The sequence below is a fragment of the Balearica regulorum genome, chromosome 20, assembly GCF_011004875.1.
Source record: "Balearica regulorum gibbericeps isolate bBalReg1 chromosome 20, bBalReg1.pri, whole genome shotgun sequence".
NCBI lineage: Eukaryota > Metazoa > Chordata > Aves > Gruiformes > Gruidae > Balearica > Balearica regulorum.
In genome coordinates this window covers 5,251,235-5,268,439 of record NC_046203.1, presented here as the reverse complement: position 1 = coordinate 5,268,439, position 17,205 = coordinate 5,251,235, and the positions used below count along the sequence as shown (strand labels likewise).

Here is a 17,205-nt window from a genome sequence, read left to right as displayed (position 1 = left end):
CACAGGTTGAAAACAACTGCTCTGTGGAGCGGATGTTAATGAGAACTGTAACCTTTCTCACTAATGAGTTTTGGCAGGTATCCTGCTGCAGCCCAAGGGTCCGGTCCCAGCGAGCTCCCAGGGACCCCAGCTGTGGCGGGCAGCGGTGCCCAGCGCTCTGCCGAGCCCCATCTCCGGAGAGCAACTGCTGTCCCCAGGCATGCCGGCCACAGCCACGTTCTGTAACAAATGGGCTTTCTCACTAATACACGAGGAATGCGCCAGCGCTCAATTTGTAAGGAGAAACTACTGTAAGAAGTAATGATGTTTCTGTCAGTCTGAGAGAACGACGCGTAACCACTGGCTGTAATTAGAAATGCTTTAAAACAAGATTAATAATTTCTTCTGCAAATTCAAATTTGCTTGCTTCCTATCATAATAATAACCTATAATAAACGTAACAACTGCAAAAAAATATTATTGATGTAGACCATTATTCTTTTTTTTTTTTGTTTTTGTAATCAGTGAATGGTGATTCAGGTTACACGAAGAACAAATACATGAAAGTAAACTTCCTAACAGCTACCAGGAGGATTTGGTCCTCAGCATGTGCACATAAATTCCATTAGCTCTTACTGGGCGGGTGCACGTGCACTCTTGTACATTATAAATAATACACTGATTGCAGTAAAATCAAGAGCCAAATTCTATCCTTTGATGAGCGAAGATGGCTCTCATTGAAGTCAATAGGAATTGCTTGTTCACAAGTGCATGTCAACATTTGCAGAGGAAAATTCTGTGCATATTAAAAAAATATTATGTTTTGGAAGCAAAGCAAATGACCTCCACGACAAGTGTTCTCTGTAAACGTATTGGCTTGTTACAGCAGCATCAGAGTATAAACCCTTATAAAGTTCCCAGGAAATGCGTTATCCCTTGTTTACGTTGATATTAAGGGCATCTAATCAATTTGTGCCGTAGCAGTTCTGCTGTATCTATAAAGAAGATCACTGTAAACTTTCAAACCCAACAAAATAACCAACTGGAATTAATCATATTAACGATTCCTTTGCTGTAGTACAATCTTGCAAATGTCTACTCGTTCAGTTGCCCACGGGGAAATAGTTTTTGAGAGGTGAGTAAAACACCCCAGTTCTGTATGAGCATCGCGACGAGAAGCACGCAGGTGGGTTTGGCTGGGCTGCTCGATTTCCATCTCAGTCGCAAAAGTTGGCGTAACAGATCCCGGGTTCCTCTGGTAATACTGATCGGAATGTTCTACCTTCTCGAGACAGCGGATACTTAATGTTGCATACAAGATACTTCATTTTCAGCGTTTTGCTTCTACGTAATCTGCATTAAAATTGCATAATATGCCACACATAGTGCTTTCTACTTAGAAGGTATATTTAGCATCCAATAAAGGGCAATGGCAACACATATATTCCGTGTTACATGTTGGTCACATAAAAGGAGAAAGTATTTGTTATCAGTAATGTGTTTGGTAACAACCGGAGCCTATTTTGCAAAATGGCTGTTTTGAGAACAGTCTGTTCAGGTCCAGGGAACAGAAGTCCCCGTCCACTCCTCACACCCCTCTCACAGCAATAACTTCCCTTGCTTTTCGTAGCACCCGCTGATGCCAGGGGCTGGCCCTGGGCTCGGTGACCGCGTTAGTCACAGCGATTGGACAAGTTTGTCAAGATGTGCTCAAAGCAACTGCAGACATACCAAAAGGTAAAACAAAAGGAAGACGATATTTAATTTGAGGAATATCACTCTAGCCAAAGCAAGTCCAGGAACTTAATGTAAGGTTAGTATTTAAAAAAAAAAAAAAAAAAAAGGTCAAAGATCTGCCTCAATTTTATGTTGAATTTAAAGAGGCGGCTAGAAACAGTGAATAATTTGCCTGAACAAGGCAGGCAAGATTTAGATCTATATTAGCATGCATGTTACAAACACCAAAGAGCATTACATTTGAAACCAAAAGTCAGCTCCTTTTACCTTACACGTATTGTAATCTTTTCTCTCTATTCTCAAACTCAGGACTCTAGCTTTACTTTCAACATTTATTTTAAATTAGATATGAAGTCGTTCACGTATTTTTTTTTTTTACTCAGTTACTATATGGAGAAAAGTGGTGTCTCCTTCCCTAAATGCCACCAGTGCTGTTAAAGCTCCCACTGCTGCAAAATAATCTTATCTCCCTGTTACATTTTAAAAAATATCTTAACTCAGAAAACACCTCTGCTTTCTAAAAAAAAATTCTAATACTTTTTTATCAAACAAAAATAAGTTTTAATTCATAGCTTTGGATATAGCATACCACAATTACATAGTCCGCAAGGTGTATATTCGATAATCATTCCCTGCCCACTTGATACAATTATTCCAATTCACTCAAAGAAAGGAAATTTCTATTCTTAATTGCACCCATCTAAATCCAAAGTAACTCCTCTAATTTCATTATTTGGCTGCTAGAGCCTCAGCTGTCAAGGTTCACGTCACATTGTTACTTATAACTAGCCTTATTCTTTGTTTCAGAACAAATGTGGAGTTTTTATATTTTGTAACGAACAAGAAACCGTCATTTCATTTTGAGTCAATCTTTGCCTCGTGAGTAATGCAATCATCCCCAAATCATGCCAAAAAAACCTTTCTACCACAGTAAACCATCCAAGAGCAATACCTGGTTTGTTTAACTTTACTGGAGATTACTGTACCATCCACTTCACAGTTTTATTTATTTACTTGCTTGCTTTCTTACCTCACTTGAGCAATAACATGACATATCATGCAGGCAAGATAATGTAGGCAAAGAGAAGCATTTATCCCTGTCTTTTCTGCAAGCGTGTTGTTTGACCTAGTACACCCTCGCTAGAGGATACTGCAATGGTCTTTCTCCATCTCAACCGGGGTTTAAAATTCACAGCCTTTTTGTGAATTTGCATTTTATGCAACTTGTGACACAGTCCAAGCCAGCCCAAGCAGTAGAAAATCCCTTTCTAGTAACATCATGAAATATTACTGTCACATTTACACACCACATTCTTCAAAAACTGCCACGAGAACTGAACAGAGCTGAGGAGTATTGTGCAAACCAAACAGACAGAAAACGTACTTGCCTGCTCTTAGCCTAGCAGTGGTAAGAAAAATGTAGGATTTTACTAATCCCTCTCTTTTCCCCCAAATTACTCCTGAGCACGTCAGCAGACGTCCGTGGGCTTCTCTGTGTACGTGTGCCGGGGTGGGAGGTGTACACGCGCGTGTCCACACGCCCGGGCGCCCGCAGCCCTCGCTCCCCGGCGCAGGGCAGGCAGCGCGGTGGCTTTCAGCGGGATTTTCATCACGTCCAGGGAGGGCCCCGTCCCCTTTTCTTGTGCACAGAAACCTCCCACTGACTCGCACACCGAGTACGCGGGGAACTCAAGCTCTCCTCTGATAGTTTACTGTATCTGCTGCACTGTTCATTCCAGGAGAAGGAGATATTAAATAAAATGAAATCAATTCCTGTTACAAGAAGAAGTAGCAGATTTAGTATAAATTTGAACTTTGTCTGGAATGAAAAATAAAAATCACAGCTGCATTATGAAAAGCATACTCCTTTCTCTCTGGAATATTTCTTCCCAACTATCTGGCTAAATTAAGCAGCCTCTAGTTGTTACTAAATATGAGCCTAACTTTCAAGTTCACCAGAGTAGTAAGCATTTTAAGACGCACCACGCTTTATGGGTTGCTCCACAACGGAGGCAAGCAAGAAGGGTATGTATTTACAACTGAAACACACTAATAACATAATTAGTCTAAGAACAGGCATTATACTGCAGCTATTTTATCATGATTTCTTATTGATAGTTGAAAAGGGGTGATGTATGCCTTTGAACTAGTTCAAAAGTTTAGGCCAAAAAAATAACAGACGTGATTCCTAAACAGAATACAAAATGTTCCCATTTGTTGTGTATTTCAGTGAAGAAATTTTTGCAGTGCATTTCATACTTATTGGTAATTTTTTCTCAGGTTAATAGTTAAGCATTATAAATTATCCTCTTATTAATTTAATTGCACATTGCCTACATTGCAAAAAGATCCTCCCTATCATTTTCTACCACGGATTAGTGCAAATCACGTATTACCATTGCAATTATTTTGTCCAATAAGGTTACCATGATTGTAGCAGAAAACCAAAATGTCTCCCCAAATTCTCAGCACACGTTCCATTCCAGATCCCCGCTCGGATTTCCTCAGCCTAACTCCTAACCGGCTCAGGGCTGGTGGCTGGCCCTGCCGGGCCGGTGCCGCTCCAACGCCGGTGCCGTTATCTGCCCCGCAGCCCCCCGCGCGCCGCAGAGATGAATTCCTGCTGACACAGGGGGGACCTGCGGGGGCTCTGCCCGATCGCGGCTACTCTGCTGACGTCATCGGCAGAAATAACAGCTACATTTCCTCAGCACTCCCGCTTTTGGAATTGTTTCGAGGTGCTGCGGAAGCCTGATCGTACAGAGAATTTTTAATCGGGCTGATGGGTCTAATAGTGCAGGGCTGGCTGGATTTTCAGCAAAAATGCCGGAGTATTTCAGTGACTTTTAAAAGCATTTTTAGTGGATGACATAACTTTAATCATTACTCCATGTCCTGGGCATGTGCTTAGGCTAATCATCGTCTCTAAGTTTCAATCGGTTTTTATGCTATTTCCTAATGACACACGCACAAGGACCAGTGCCAGTGTGACACGCGAGGCAAATGAAACGGAGGGGACACCGCTGCTCTACACAATTTTGCCAAGTTCACATGATAAATGATTGCACTGATGAGCATAACGACATGTCTGGTGCTCCTCAGTTTAAAAAAAAAAAAAAAAAGTAAACCTGAAAACAAATAAAATCTTCCTGTTAGCAAATAGTTACTAGCCATTCTGCATGCAGCAGAATCTGGGAGCTCAAGTCACCTCTTGTACCACGGATCCTGCCTACATTCCACAGCCTGCGCTCACGACAGACATGCGCTCGCTCTCTCTGGAAGAAAAATAACATTCACAAAAATAAGAGACGTTTACTAATAGAAAGCTTTTGTCTTATTTCGAATATAAAACGCAACTGAACTGAGAAACATCAGCCTCGGAGTCATACTCATGTGAAAGAATTTTCAGAATCTGGAGAGGGTAACATTTCCCTACAGCACCGAGGCTTCGCAGCGTTTTCTTTCCTTCCTGCGAGGTACATGCTGCTCCGTGCTGACTGTACGTAACACATAAGCCCAGACACTGACAAGAAAGGACTCAAAGACGAAGAACAGTATAAAGACATACCAGAAACATACAGTAAGTCTTCTCTAATAGCATCCAATAACGATGCTAAAACACTGCCTGACATATCTTGAAGAATCTAAGAAAAATCTAAATATTTCTCTTTCTCATCCTAAGCAAAACTTAGAATACATTAAAGAAAAATTCTGAAATAGCAGCTGTGATTGTTTGCTATCCTATCCCTTCAATAAATGACCTCTTTAACAGCCTTTACTTTCAAAGCTAGAATAGGAATATGGATCTTTCTAGAAATCATATGTATTTCTTACATATGAAATGTGTAACCTGAAACATGGCATATTTTTTTTTAACATCAGCCATACCTAGGGCAAATTGTTACGAAACACTGACTAGCGAGATAAAAACAGATCAGAAAAGCACAATCACAAAAAAATGAAAATATACAAATGGGAAGGAAATGTAATATTTATAATTGCTAATGTTTTATAGCGGGAAGCACAGTTATGACTGGTACAATAAATAAATTCATTTAAGCAAAGAACCAGAATATAACTACCGCAAACCCTCTATTTTTGATAAATATTCATTCTGAAGGTTTCAGTTTGTCAGAAAGAAAACTTCTTTTAAAGAAAAAAAAGTGTAAGTGTAAGTGTAAGGTTCCAAATGTGCAACAATCTTGCAATTTGGCAAACCTCTCATTAAAATCAAAGAGATTCTGTTTGACTTGGGTTTGCGAGAGTCAGTCTCCCTGGTGCCATTGTACATTTTTTTCCCCTTAAAAACCTTGCAATCATGTGTACCTGTGACTCTCAAAATCTTAAATTTTAGCAAAATAAGTACTTTGCATTATATCAAAAGATCAGGATGTACCCGTGCAACAATGTGTTGAACCTCCTGTATAAAAAGAGTCTGAAATACATGCATAGCTTGTCCCACTGATGTACCGATGATATTTTTGTGATAAATTACACTTATCGGGCACCTCTGACTACTTCAAACTGTGCTTGGACCACTAATCCATCTCCCCCAGGATTTATTCTAACATTCCAAGCATAGGGGTAGCTTCAAACAGCCAACATTTTTATTAAAAAAAAAAAAAAAAAAGAAAAATGTTTTCACCCTTCCCCCTAATGTGAAATACCCTCATCCAAGGATGGGCAGCAATCATTCCTGACCCAGTGAAAGGTTTAAGGTCTGATATCTGACCCATCAGAAGCTTGCTTTCATTAGAAAGACGAGACACCAGTTTTCCAAAGATATACACACAGCACTTGATTATAGTCCTGGGAGTTCTGGAGAAATCTGACCTTTAAATTACATTACTATGTACAGAAAAAATCTATTTAAAGCAAATTTCAGTAACCACGATATTTAAGTAATCTCTATTCTCCTTCCCCCCCCCCCCTTCCCCCAGAGAAAATAGGACTCAGGATAACAAAAAGCATCTGATTTTACTGATACCAGTCGTCCTCTGTACTGATACCATTCCACCTCACTACTCCAAAGCACGCTTACTTAGCATACAGGCATTTTACATCCCGGTATGTTACAGCACAGGATGATGGCTGTACCAACACGCTGGAGATGACTCGCACAACTTGCTCATGGCTTCACTCCTCCCTCCACACTCTTACTGATAAAACTGATCATCTGCATCACACAGCCCATGAGAACCGCTCGCATGTATGAACAGCTATTTTTATCCTTTAGCTATCATAAAAGAATATTTCTCCGAGTCTAAAAGGCAGCAGACAGGGAAAGCACACAAACAAGGTCAGCGTAGTTTCACATGTTTGCTCTTTCAGGCTAATAAAATTTCAGAGAAAACAAATTTTGATTTACCGTGTCTCCCCTCCCCTTTCCATGAGCTGCTGCTGCTGTCAGTCCTCAGGGGCACACACAGCAGGTTACCATGTAATGTCACACTAGGTGCTGGGATTCAACAAAGGCTAACATGTTGATATCTTTTTATTGCTCGTCAGCCTGGTTACCCCATTTCCCCCCTATACAATTGGACACCTTTGATAATACGGAAAGTTCTGAAGCAGTGACATTTCTATTTTCAGTCAGAAAAGTATTTTTGTTTTTACAAAGCGACAGCCTACGATCTTGCTTTTTAAGTCGCAAAGCGTGATCCTTTATTTTACAGAAACTAAAGACGGGACTTAGAGGGTACATTTGTTTGTAATTAACGTAAATATTTACATTGCCAAATAACGCTTTTTTTAGGTAACCTAAAGACTATTCCAAGTTCTTGCCTAATTAACAAAAAATATCTAAGGTAGGGTTACCTACAGAGGCAGAACTTTAACTGATCTACAACTATAGCTACCACAAGGCGTTTTATTTTGTGTAGAAGTAAAAGACAAAGTCCGTGGATGTGCTCCCTACAGAGGGGTATGAGAAAATAGAGATAATGCTGAAGCCCCGGCCCCCGTGAGGGCTGGATCACGGCGGCCCAGCGGAGGCAAGCTCCGGGTTATTTTCATGTGAAGCGCCCGGGCCCGTGGCAGACTCTCTGGTAGCGCGCTGGTGAGGGCTGCAGTACGAAATAACACGTTTTGTTGTAATTCCTAAACAGGGGGACATTTATCTGGGCCATTTATACAAGAGTTATAACCCTAACAATATTTATACTCAGCATGTCATGTTAGCATTTACTACCAGTTTCCATGGAGATGGATTTTCATGCTGTAGCTATGAAATGCACATTGTTGCCACTAAGCCACTTCAGGCCTTTCTGGAAGCCTGCTGAATGCCTGACAAAAGTTGATGCAAACCAATAGTTGTTGTTCTTTGTTTGTTGCCAGACTTCTAGCAGAGCCATATTATGTCCTAGTGATTGAAGTGCCCATGTTCGCCCCCCTCCCGGCACAAAAAGGATCCTCAATTTCGGTGACAAGCATGAAGTGGGCTTCTGCAGGGGAGGACAAACACGGCGCGGGGCAGGGGCTCTGTCTCCGCGCAGGGACGCGGCGCGGCGGGGGGCCGCCTCCCGACAAAGCCTGACATTTGGGGATAAAGCCTAAGCGAAATAAAGCGCGGGCAGCGCCCGGGCCGGGAGGGACGGAGCCAGCGCCGGGCTCCTCCTGCCGCGGCCGGCAGCGGAGGCACGGCCGGCGCCAGTCCCTGCGGCTGGGCCCCGCGGGCACCGCCGCGGCCGCCCGCGCCCCCTCCGCGCCCGGCAGCGGCTCGGCGGGACGACGGCGGCGGCCCCGCGCCCGGGCTCGCTCCGCCGGGCTGGCCTGCAGGAGCGCACCGACGGCCCCGCCGAGCCCCGCTCGGGCGCCCCGGCCCCGCCGCCGAGCATCCCGCATCGGCCGCTGCGCTCCGCGGGGCTGCGGGACGGGGCTGGCCCCGGGCAGAAGAGCCCCGCGGGGCGGCTCGGAGCGCGGCGCTGCCTGCGCTGCCCGGGCCGAGACAGTCGCGGCGGGCCGGGCCGAGCGGGGCAGAGCCGGGCCGGGCCGAGCCGAAACGGGCCGCCCCGCCGCCGCCCCACTCCGACGGGCGCGCCGCAGGGTCCCGGACCGCGGCGGGTCCGAGCGCTGCGGAGCCCGGGACCGGGGGGGCGGAAGGCGGGGGGCAGCTCCCTGCTTGGGACGGGCGCTGCGGCTCAAAGTTTCTGTAGTCCCGCCCGCTGCCGCCCGTCTCCTGCCCGCCGCCGGGGTCCCCGCTCGCCGGGGCCGCCAACCCGCGCAGCTGCGGGCCCGGGCTTGGCGTTTCGCCGCTCCGCCAGGGTCCGGGCGGCGGCCCGCTCGGAAACACGCTCCGAGCCCGCAGCGCGCCGCCGGGCCGGGCTGGGCCGGGCCGCCCCGCCAGGGCTCCCCCGCCGGCGGCGGCACCGCGCCGGGCCCCGCCGAGCCCCGCCGGCCGCGGCGCGCCCTTACTGTTGGTAGTCCTGCTTGCAGTAGAGCTTTCGGTCCCGGAAGTAGCAGCTGGTGGTGAGGGCTTGCTGACACGCCGCGCACTGCAGGCACTCCTCGTGCCAGGAGGACTCGTTCACCCGCATCAGAAACCGGTCCGAGATGGGCCGCTGGCAGCCCTCGCACACGGCCTGGTGCTGGCAGTCCGACCCTGCGAACGGCAGACAGCGGCGTGAAGCGCCTGCCCCGGCCCCGCTCCCCCGACCCGACCCGACCCCGGCCCCGGCCCCGTTCCCCCGGCCGCGGCGCAGTGCAGCCCGGCCGGCCCCGCAGCTCGGCGTCATCGAGCTTGACGGCCGCCGCCGAGCCCGCCGCCCCGCAAACGTCGGTGAGAAAGTTCCGCGCCCGCCGGCAGCCCGGGGCGAGGCGGCCGCAGCCCGCAGCAGCCCGGCCGGGCCCCGCCGGAGCGCAGCCCCGGGCACCGAGCGGAGCACGGGGGTCGCTTTTGGCGCAGCCGAGAAGCGAGCAGCAACTCACCCAGCAGCACTCCTAACGTCGCCGGACCCGAGCGCAGAGGGTGGTCTTCCATTTTAATACCGTCCAGCATCTTTGAGCAGTCCGACTGGCCCCGCGTAAAGCACCTTTCCAAGGACTCGGGACCTGTTGCGATATCCATAGGGCGGGCGGCGGCGCTGCCCGGCGCTCCGGGGCGGCGGGGGAGAGGCGCTGCCGGGCGGCGGGGCCGGCTCAGCCCCGCGTCTGGCCGAGCTCGGGGACACTCTGCGGCCGGGAGGAGGGAGTCGCTTTTATTTTTATCTGGGAGACATGAGGAGCGTTTCCTGCCCGGACTTCCAGAGACGGGGGGCAGAGGAAAGAGCCGGCGCCGCTGCCCATGGGGGCAGCCCGCGCTACACGGGCGCGCACATGCCGCGCACACGGCGCAGGGCAGCCCGCGGTGTCACCTGCTCGCCGGCAGCGCCGGAGCCCCACGCCCTCCGCGGAGGGCCCTCCCGGGGCCGGGCCGGGCGGAGCGGCGGGGCCGGGCGGGGCGGCGGGGCTTCCCCGGCGCTCCGCAGCCCATGTGCCATGCGGCGTCCCGAGGAGCCGCGCCGTTTAGAGCAGGGGCCGCGGCGGAGGAACACACCCCCCGGCGCCTCACCCCTCCTCAAACTTGCTGACATTTGAACTCCATTGGTGCGCGCCGTATCGCTGCGCCGCGGTGATCCGTCTCCTCGACGTCAAATAGTGCCCTGGCCCCGCCGGGCCCCCGCGGCCCCCGAAGCGCGGCGGCGCCCGAGGCGCAGGGCGGGCGGGCTCCGCGCAACCCCGGGGCGGCCGGCGCGGCCGAGCGGCAAAGCGGGGAGCGGGCAGCGCGGGCGCGGGGCGCGCCCCTGCGGGCCGGGGCCGGGGGGTAGAGCGAGCGCGGCCGCCGAGGATCGCGGCGGAGCGGGGCCCCGGCCGCTCCGCTCCCGGCCCGACGGCGGCTCCTGGCTCCTGCCCTGCCCGGGGTAGGTAGCAGCGCGCGTCCCCCCGCCGGGCCGCGGGCAGGTGGCGGCGGGACCGTCCCTCGGGGCAGCCGACGCCGGCGGGGGACGCGGGTCCGTCCCGCGGGCCGTTGGCGGCACGGCCGGCCCCGGCGGGGACGCGGGACGGGGCGCGGGACGGGGGGGGGGGGGGTGTCGCGCCGCGGCCCGCCCTTCGCTGCCGGGCGGCTCCGCACCGTCGCGGCGGGGCCGCCCGCGGGAGGGCCCGGCGGCTCTTGGCGGGCCGCGGGGTCGGCGGCCCTGGGGGAGCGGCTGAGCGGCGGCCCGAGGGCTGCGGGACCCTCCCGCGGCGGCGGCAGCGGCGGCGGCCCGGGACCGATCGGCGGCGGCCCCGCGCCCGCTTCCTAACGAGCGCTTCCCGCGAGTGCCTGGGAGCCCCGGGCGGGCTGCGCTTTAGCGCGCTGAATCGCTCCGGCGTTCGAAGGCGCAGGGGAGGCTCCGTCCGTGTGTGCGGTGCGTGTGTTTGCACCCGCCGTGCGTGTGCAGGAGCAGCCGTGTTTGAACACGCTGCGCTCGTTTATTCCCTCTTAGGAAACAAAACGAAATGAGAAAAAGCGATACCCACCGATCTCCCCGTGCTAGAGGGAGAGCGCCTGAAATCCCGCGTCTCGGGCTTTCCTTTCGTTTTTGTTTTTCTGCCGATACCGTTAAAAATCTAAATCTGAGGAAATAAAAATCCGGAAAGGATTCCGTGCGGAGTTTCTTAATGTGACCCATGATATGCCGTGACCCTGCCGAAGGAAGGGAGTTTATTTTGTAATGCTCCCAAAATATTGATATTTAATAAGCAGGACAAGTGTTAACTTGAATTACTTAATGCTTCTTTTTCTGGGTCTTAAGATAAAGCCTTCTTTTTTACGCCGTTTTCGTGCAGAAACATCTCGAAAGAAATTCGTGATTATGCTTTAGTTAAATATTTTGGAAAGGGTTTTCAGTAAGAGAGCTTACTTGGTTTTTGTTCTGGACAGTACAAATCTGAAAACCTTTGTAGCTAATGCTGAAAAAATATTATATGATTATTTAATTCTGAGATCAAGATAAAAGCTGCTTAGATTTCAGAGTTCAATCAGTGGAGAAAAAGCTTCTCGTTTACATTAATTTTTTATGTTCCTTCCTACTTTCGCGTAAGGATGGATTCAGTGTTCTTCATCACACAGGGTTTCCGTCAAATTATCTTCTACAATTGCGAGCAAAATTAGAGCCGCTCTTTCCGCAGTAGTTTTTGTAACTTCTCATTTAAAAAATAAGAAAAAAAAAAAGAAAAGGAAAAAAAAAAGAGAAAAAAAAAGCAACGCTCTGCAGCGGGACAGTTGAGATCGGAGCGGGAACCCTCCCAAACTCACACCCGCAGCAATAATTCAATCTTTGTTCGTGGGCTTTTACTCACAAATATCACACCAAAGATTTGTTGCTTCTTGCCATGTGTGTGTAGGAACACTGCACCGGGTAATTATTATCCCTGCCTCTTACCCCGAGAACAATTCGATGAGGTGTTACACTCGGTTTATATAATGCTTTTAACGAAAAACAAAATACAATTAAAACACCCACGCGCAAAACCATCACAGAAATAAAACCAAACCAAGACTAACGCAACCCCACCTCCCCGTGGCTTGGTTCTAATTCTCTATTTATTTGCAAGACAAATCTTTTTGTTTTGAGGTGTTTTGTTTTAATTTTGAGAGTCGAGCAAGAAATGCAGCCAGTCACAATTCTGCATTTCCTAAACAAGGCAGGGAAGCACGAAGCACCGGAATAAATAACAGAGGGCAGAGCCCGCCTGAGGAGCCTCCGCGGCCGCTGGAGCCGGGCTGTGTGCTCGCACAAACCCTCCCGCTCCGGGCGGCAGTGCCGCTCCGTTCGGACGAGGCGCCCCGGTCCCGTTTCCTCGTCCGTCCGTCCGTCCGTCCGTCCCGCCCGGTGCACACGCACGCGTGTGCCAGGGGCTCCGGGGAACGCTGCGGGGGCTTAGCTGAGGGTGCGCGGCGAGACTTCCCTCCTCCGTGGGTCTGCAGATGCGTGCGTGACAGAACCGCCTTGCTCGGTGTTCGCGCGTGTGCCCTGCTCGGGACAGCCGGGGGCCCCGGGCTGCTCGACAGCCAGAATAGAGGAACTCCCCGCTTTCTCTGCGTAAGCATGCTGGCCCCGGTCGGGGTGCGTGGATATCTGTGCATCCTGGCTGCCTGCATGCGTGTGCAGCCCCGGCTCTGCCCGCGCGCGTGCATTCCCCGCTGCCTGCATGCGGGCAGCCCCGCGATACTGACGTATATCGGCCGCCGGTATACGATACCGACGTATACCGGCCGCTCCAGCGGCCGCGGCAGGCGCGTCCCCGCGGGGTGCCGGGGGGTGCTGCCCTGGGCGTCGTGCCCGCACCCCGCGGGGTGCGGTGTTTGCTGCGCCGGTGCAGGGCGCGCGGTGCAGCCGTGCAGTAGGAGCAGCCCCGCGGGGTGCGCTGCCGGATCCGCGGGCGCGGGGATGCACCTCGGCCGAGGGAGGCGGTGACCGCGCAGCGCGCACGGCCTGGCCCGGCCCGGCCCGGCCCGGCTCGGCTCAGCTGGGTCCGGCCCGGCCCGGCCCGGCTGCCCGGTGCGGCGGGGCCTCGGGCGCAGCCTGCCCCCTGCCGGCGCTCGGCGGCACGGCCCGGGCTCCCGCGGGCGCTGCGGGGCCGGGCCGGGAGCGGGGCCGGGAGCGGGGCCGGGGTCAGCCGGGGCGAGCAGCGCTCGCGGGGCCGGGCGGCCCGGGGCCGGGGCCACGGCTCGGGGCGGGCGGGAGCGAAGCCGTCCGTCCCGGGTGCTGCCCCCCGTGGAGCCGGCGGCGCTGCCCGCCCCTAGACGGGGCGGACCGGCCTCCCGCCTCGCCGTGCGCGGCCGCCGGCCCCCGGCACCGTCTGCGGCGCCCCGGCGGCGGGGCGCGGGGGGGAGCCCCGCGGGGCGGCCACGGGGACACCAGCTCACTTTGTCCTGTTTTTTTCTCCACCCGCAGCTGGACCCTGCGCCTCGCCGCCCCGCGGAACCCCGGCCTTCCCCGCCCGCCGGCGACCGACGCACGAAGCATCGCTGCCCGGGAACCTGCCCGCGGCTGGCGGCGCTCGGGGAGCGCGGGGGCACCAGCCCGACTGCACCGCGCACAGGGTCCGAGCTCGGCGGGTGCAGCCACCGGGAGGGAGACCAGCGGGCGCCCCGCGGGCGGCCTCGCTGCCGGCGACAGGCGGATCTCCCCCCCCCCCCCCCCCGCCGTGTACCGGGCGCTCCCCAGAACGGCTCTGCAGCCGCCTCCGCCCGCCGCGCAGTGCTTTCCCGCCGACGGCCCCCGGCCCCGGGCCGCCCCCGCTGCAGTGCCTAGCCGCGGGGCAGTCACACCGCCCGGCCCTGCCGGAGCGGGAGCCTCGGCGGAGCGGCCCCCAGCCCGGGAAGAGCCGCCGCCGGGTGCGCTCGGCGATGACTGATTCAGCCCGCTCTCCCTCCCTCCGAAGGATAAATGTAAGCGAGCTGCAAAGTGTAGTTACTAATAACAATAACAATAAATTATCGGGCTGTTGCTCAGTGGCGCAAACAAACGCTTGCCGTGAACCACGCGGAGCTTCCCCGCGTCTCGCAGCCGGCCCCCCGGGAACCAGCTTGTCCGCCGGACCGGCAGCGCCCCGGCCCCAGCCGCGGGGAGGGTCCCTGCTCGCCCGGCAGCCTCATGGAGCGGGTGACCGGGCCGCGCCAGGGGCCGGGGCCGACCGCACCGCAGCGAGACCGCCGTGGGGCTCGGCTCGGCGCGGCCGGTGGGTGGGTGGGCTGGAGCCGGCGGGGTCTGCGCTCCGGGCTCGCCGCGTTCGGTGCCGGCGCGGCCCTTCAAAGGGCCCGACCCCCGCCCGGGGAGCCGGGGAACCCCCGCGCTGTCCCGGGGGGAGCGGGCCGGCAGACCGCGGTCGGAGGCCGCGCCGCGTGGAAGGCGGCGAACACCGAGCCGGTATTTTAATTAAGCAGGGTCTCTTTGATATAGGCAGCCTGATGCTATCTCTGCGCGCTGTTCCCTTCACGGCAGCTTTTGGGTAGGAAAATTGCTGAGAAAGCTGGATCACACGGAGTGCCGGAGCCGCTCCGAGCAGCGCCAGAAAGCCCCGGGGAAGGCGGCGGGTGCGTGTGCGAGTGCGCGGCGCGCTGGGAGTTCCAGCTCTGCTGTGGTGCGGTGCGCGCTGGGTGCATTTTCGGGGGGCCTGGAGGAACTAGAGTCAATTTACCATGATTAAAGGCACAAGCAAGGAGGCGCCACACATTTGCATGCGCCTTCATCTTTCCTAAGTGGATTTTTGAGGGCAGCGCAGCAGACAGACTTGGGCTCCGCGTCCCCCTCCGCCGGCGGAGCGCCTGGCCGTGCGGCCTCGGGGACTGGAGGTCTGGGACCCCTCACCGCCCAGAGGGCCGAGGGAGCCGCGGGACGGGCCTCGGCACCAGGGCCCCGTCGGGGCCGCGCTGCCCCGGAGCGGTGCCGCTCCGCCGCCCGGTCCCTCCTGCGGCGACAGAGGCGGCTCCGCGCTCTCCTCCCTCTCGCCGCGGGCCAGCGGCTCGCCCGGCGCCGGGCACGACGCGCAAGGGCCGCGCCCGCGGAGAGGGCTGCGCTGGCGGCGCGCACCGGGAGCCCCGTCCCCGCTGCCCGGTCGCCCGGGGCAGCCCTAGCCGCTCCGGCCCTCCTCCACCTACCTCCCCCGGCCCCGCGTCCGGGCAACGGCCCGCGTTACCGGCGCAGCCCCGTCCCTTGACCGGGCCGAGGGCAGACGCGGGTGCCCCCGCCCCGACCTCCTGCTCTGAGCCGCACGGCCCGGCTCGGCCCGGCACCAGCCGCGCTGCGGAGCGGCCATCGCGCCCGGCCCAGCGGCCTCGGGCAGGCGGCCGCAGCCCAGGGGGCAGCAGTGGCGGACGCGAGGGGCGGGTCTCCCGCCTCCCGGTCCAGTTCGGACCGAACCGAAGCGCTCTCGCTCCCGACCGGCTCGTCTCCTCCCACCGAACCGGCTCGCCTTCCCGGGGCTTCCTGCGCGCCAGGCGCGGGCAGGGACCCGACGGGGCGGCCGGGGCAAGGCCGAGCCCCCGGCTGGCAGCGGCGTGGCGCGCACATGTGTCCCCGCGGCGGCCGGTGCCAGGTGCAGGGCTGGGGGCAGAGTTTACCGCCAGGCTCTGACGGCTCCGCGGGTTTCCCAGCCTGGGGGGGTGGGGGGGGGGGTCTTCTCCCAGTTCAGGGCAAATACCTTCGTTTCACTGGGAAATTTAACCTCTCCTTGGAGTTGGATCCATTATACGGGTTTAATATCCGCTCTTTTACAGCTCAGTGTTGTAAAGGCAGCAGCCAGGTCTGTGAACTCTGACATGTGCACCCGCGGGGGGGGGGGGGGGGGACGGGGGGGAGGACGGGGACGGGACCTGCCGGCGCGGGGCGCGCCTACGAGCGTAGCCTTTCATCTGCGGGGCCGCCGCACCGGCTGCCGCACCGACCCCGCCGGCCGGCAGCGGGAGGGGGCGGCGGCGCTCCCCACCCGTGCTGCCCGGCCGGGCCCGAAGCGCCCGCGCTCCCGGCCGGTCCCTCGGGGCTCCCGCAGCGCTGGCGGAGCCCCACCGGGAGCGGGCTGAGCCGGCGCGGAGAAGGCCGTGCCGGGGTCGGTGGCCTCCCCCGCGCCGCGACAACGGCAGGTGCCCCGGGGACGCGGGCGGAGGCCGGGACCCGCAGCTAGCCGGGACAGGAGCGGCCGGCGCTGCCTGTCCCGAGGGCTGTCCCTGCCCGCGGAGACCCGCTCCGGCGAGCCGCCTCTCCCGCACAGGCGTGCACGGGGCGGTGCGTCGGAGGGACGGGAAGGGACAAGGCGAGCCCGAACCTTCCGCTTTTTCTCCCGCCAACTGGCAGGTGCGTGGGGCGGCCAGGGCAGGGGCACCGGGCCAGCGCTGACCGCGGGGCCGGGCCCGGCCCTCGCCCCTCGCCAGCCAGGAAAGAGCGATCGGCGGTAGCGGCCAGGCCCGGCCCGGCCCCACGGGCACGGCGAGCGCTCGGCGCCGGCACTGCCGCCGGGCGGGCGGAGCCGCGGAGCGGCGCCGGGAACCGCACCGGGAGCCCGTTCCGCCGGTGCGGACGGCAGCGCCAGGCCGCCCGACAGGATCCCGGCACCCGCGGGGTCAGCCGACGGGGACTGCGGGTCCCGCCGCACCCCGAGCAGCATCCCTGGCTGGCGGAGCGGGCGGGCTGCCCGTACCGAGCGGCGGTGGGGACGGTGGGGCCGGGGCGGCCGCGAGAGAGCCTGTACGGCTGCCGAGGGCGGCGGGGCTGCTCGCCGGGCGGGGAGCGGGTGCCCGTCGGAGGAGGGCCGCTCCTCTGCTTTGCCGACGCGCTGCAGGATCATTTCCATACGTTTAATCGAGGAATCTAAATAAAACTCGATTTTCAGGAGAAAAAAAAACAAACCCGAAAATTCCAACAACGACAAATCGTTTCCTCCGGGGGCTGCGCAACCTCTCGTCTACGACTAACATTTCCCTCCGCCGTGCCGTTCCGAGCCGCAATTCTTCCTCCCCCGGCGGAGCGC

At 56.8% G+C, this 17,205-nt stretch overlaps 2 protein-coding genes across 2 annotated transcripts in view; one reads left to right on the top strand and one right to left on the bottom strand.

Annotated features, from left to right (window-relative positions):
* Positions 1–10,093, bottom strand: part of LMX1B (LIM homeobox transcription factor 1 beta) — a 107,257-nt gene extending 97,164 nt beyond the window's left edge. Inside the window, exons 1-2 of the mRNA XM_075772318.1 lie at positions 9,643–10,093; positions 9,130–9,316 (exon numbers count right to left, since the gene is read on the bottom strand). Coding sequence (XP_075628433.1) covers positions 9,130–9,316; positions 9,643–9,781 — 326 coding nt within the window. The 5' untranslated portion in view covers positions 9,782–10,093. The remainder of the gene's footprint in view (positions 1–9,129; positions 9,317–9,642) is intronic.
* Positions 9,931–15,316, top strand: LOC142604658 (uncharacterized). The gene is made up of 4 exons (XM_075772750.1): positions 9,931–10,077; positions 10,352–10,613; positions 13,635–14,421; positions 15,058–15,316. The coding sequence occupies exons 1-4, from the start codon at positions 9,931–9,933 to the stop codon at positions 15,314–15,316; spliced, it is 1,455 nt and encodes a 484-aa protein (XP_075628865.1).
* Positions 15,317–17,205: the final 1,889 nt, after the last annotated feature.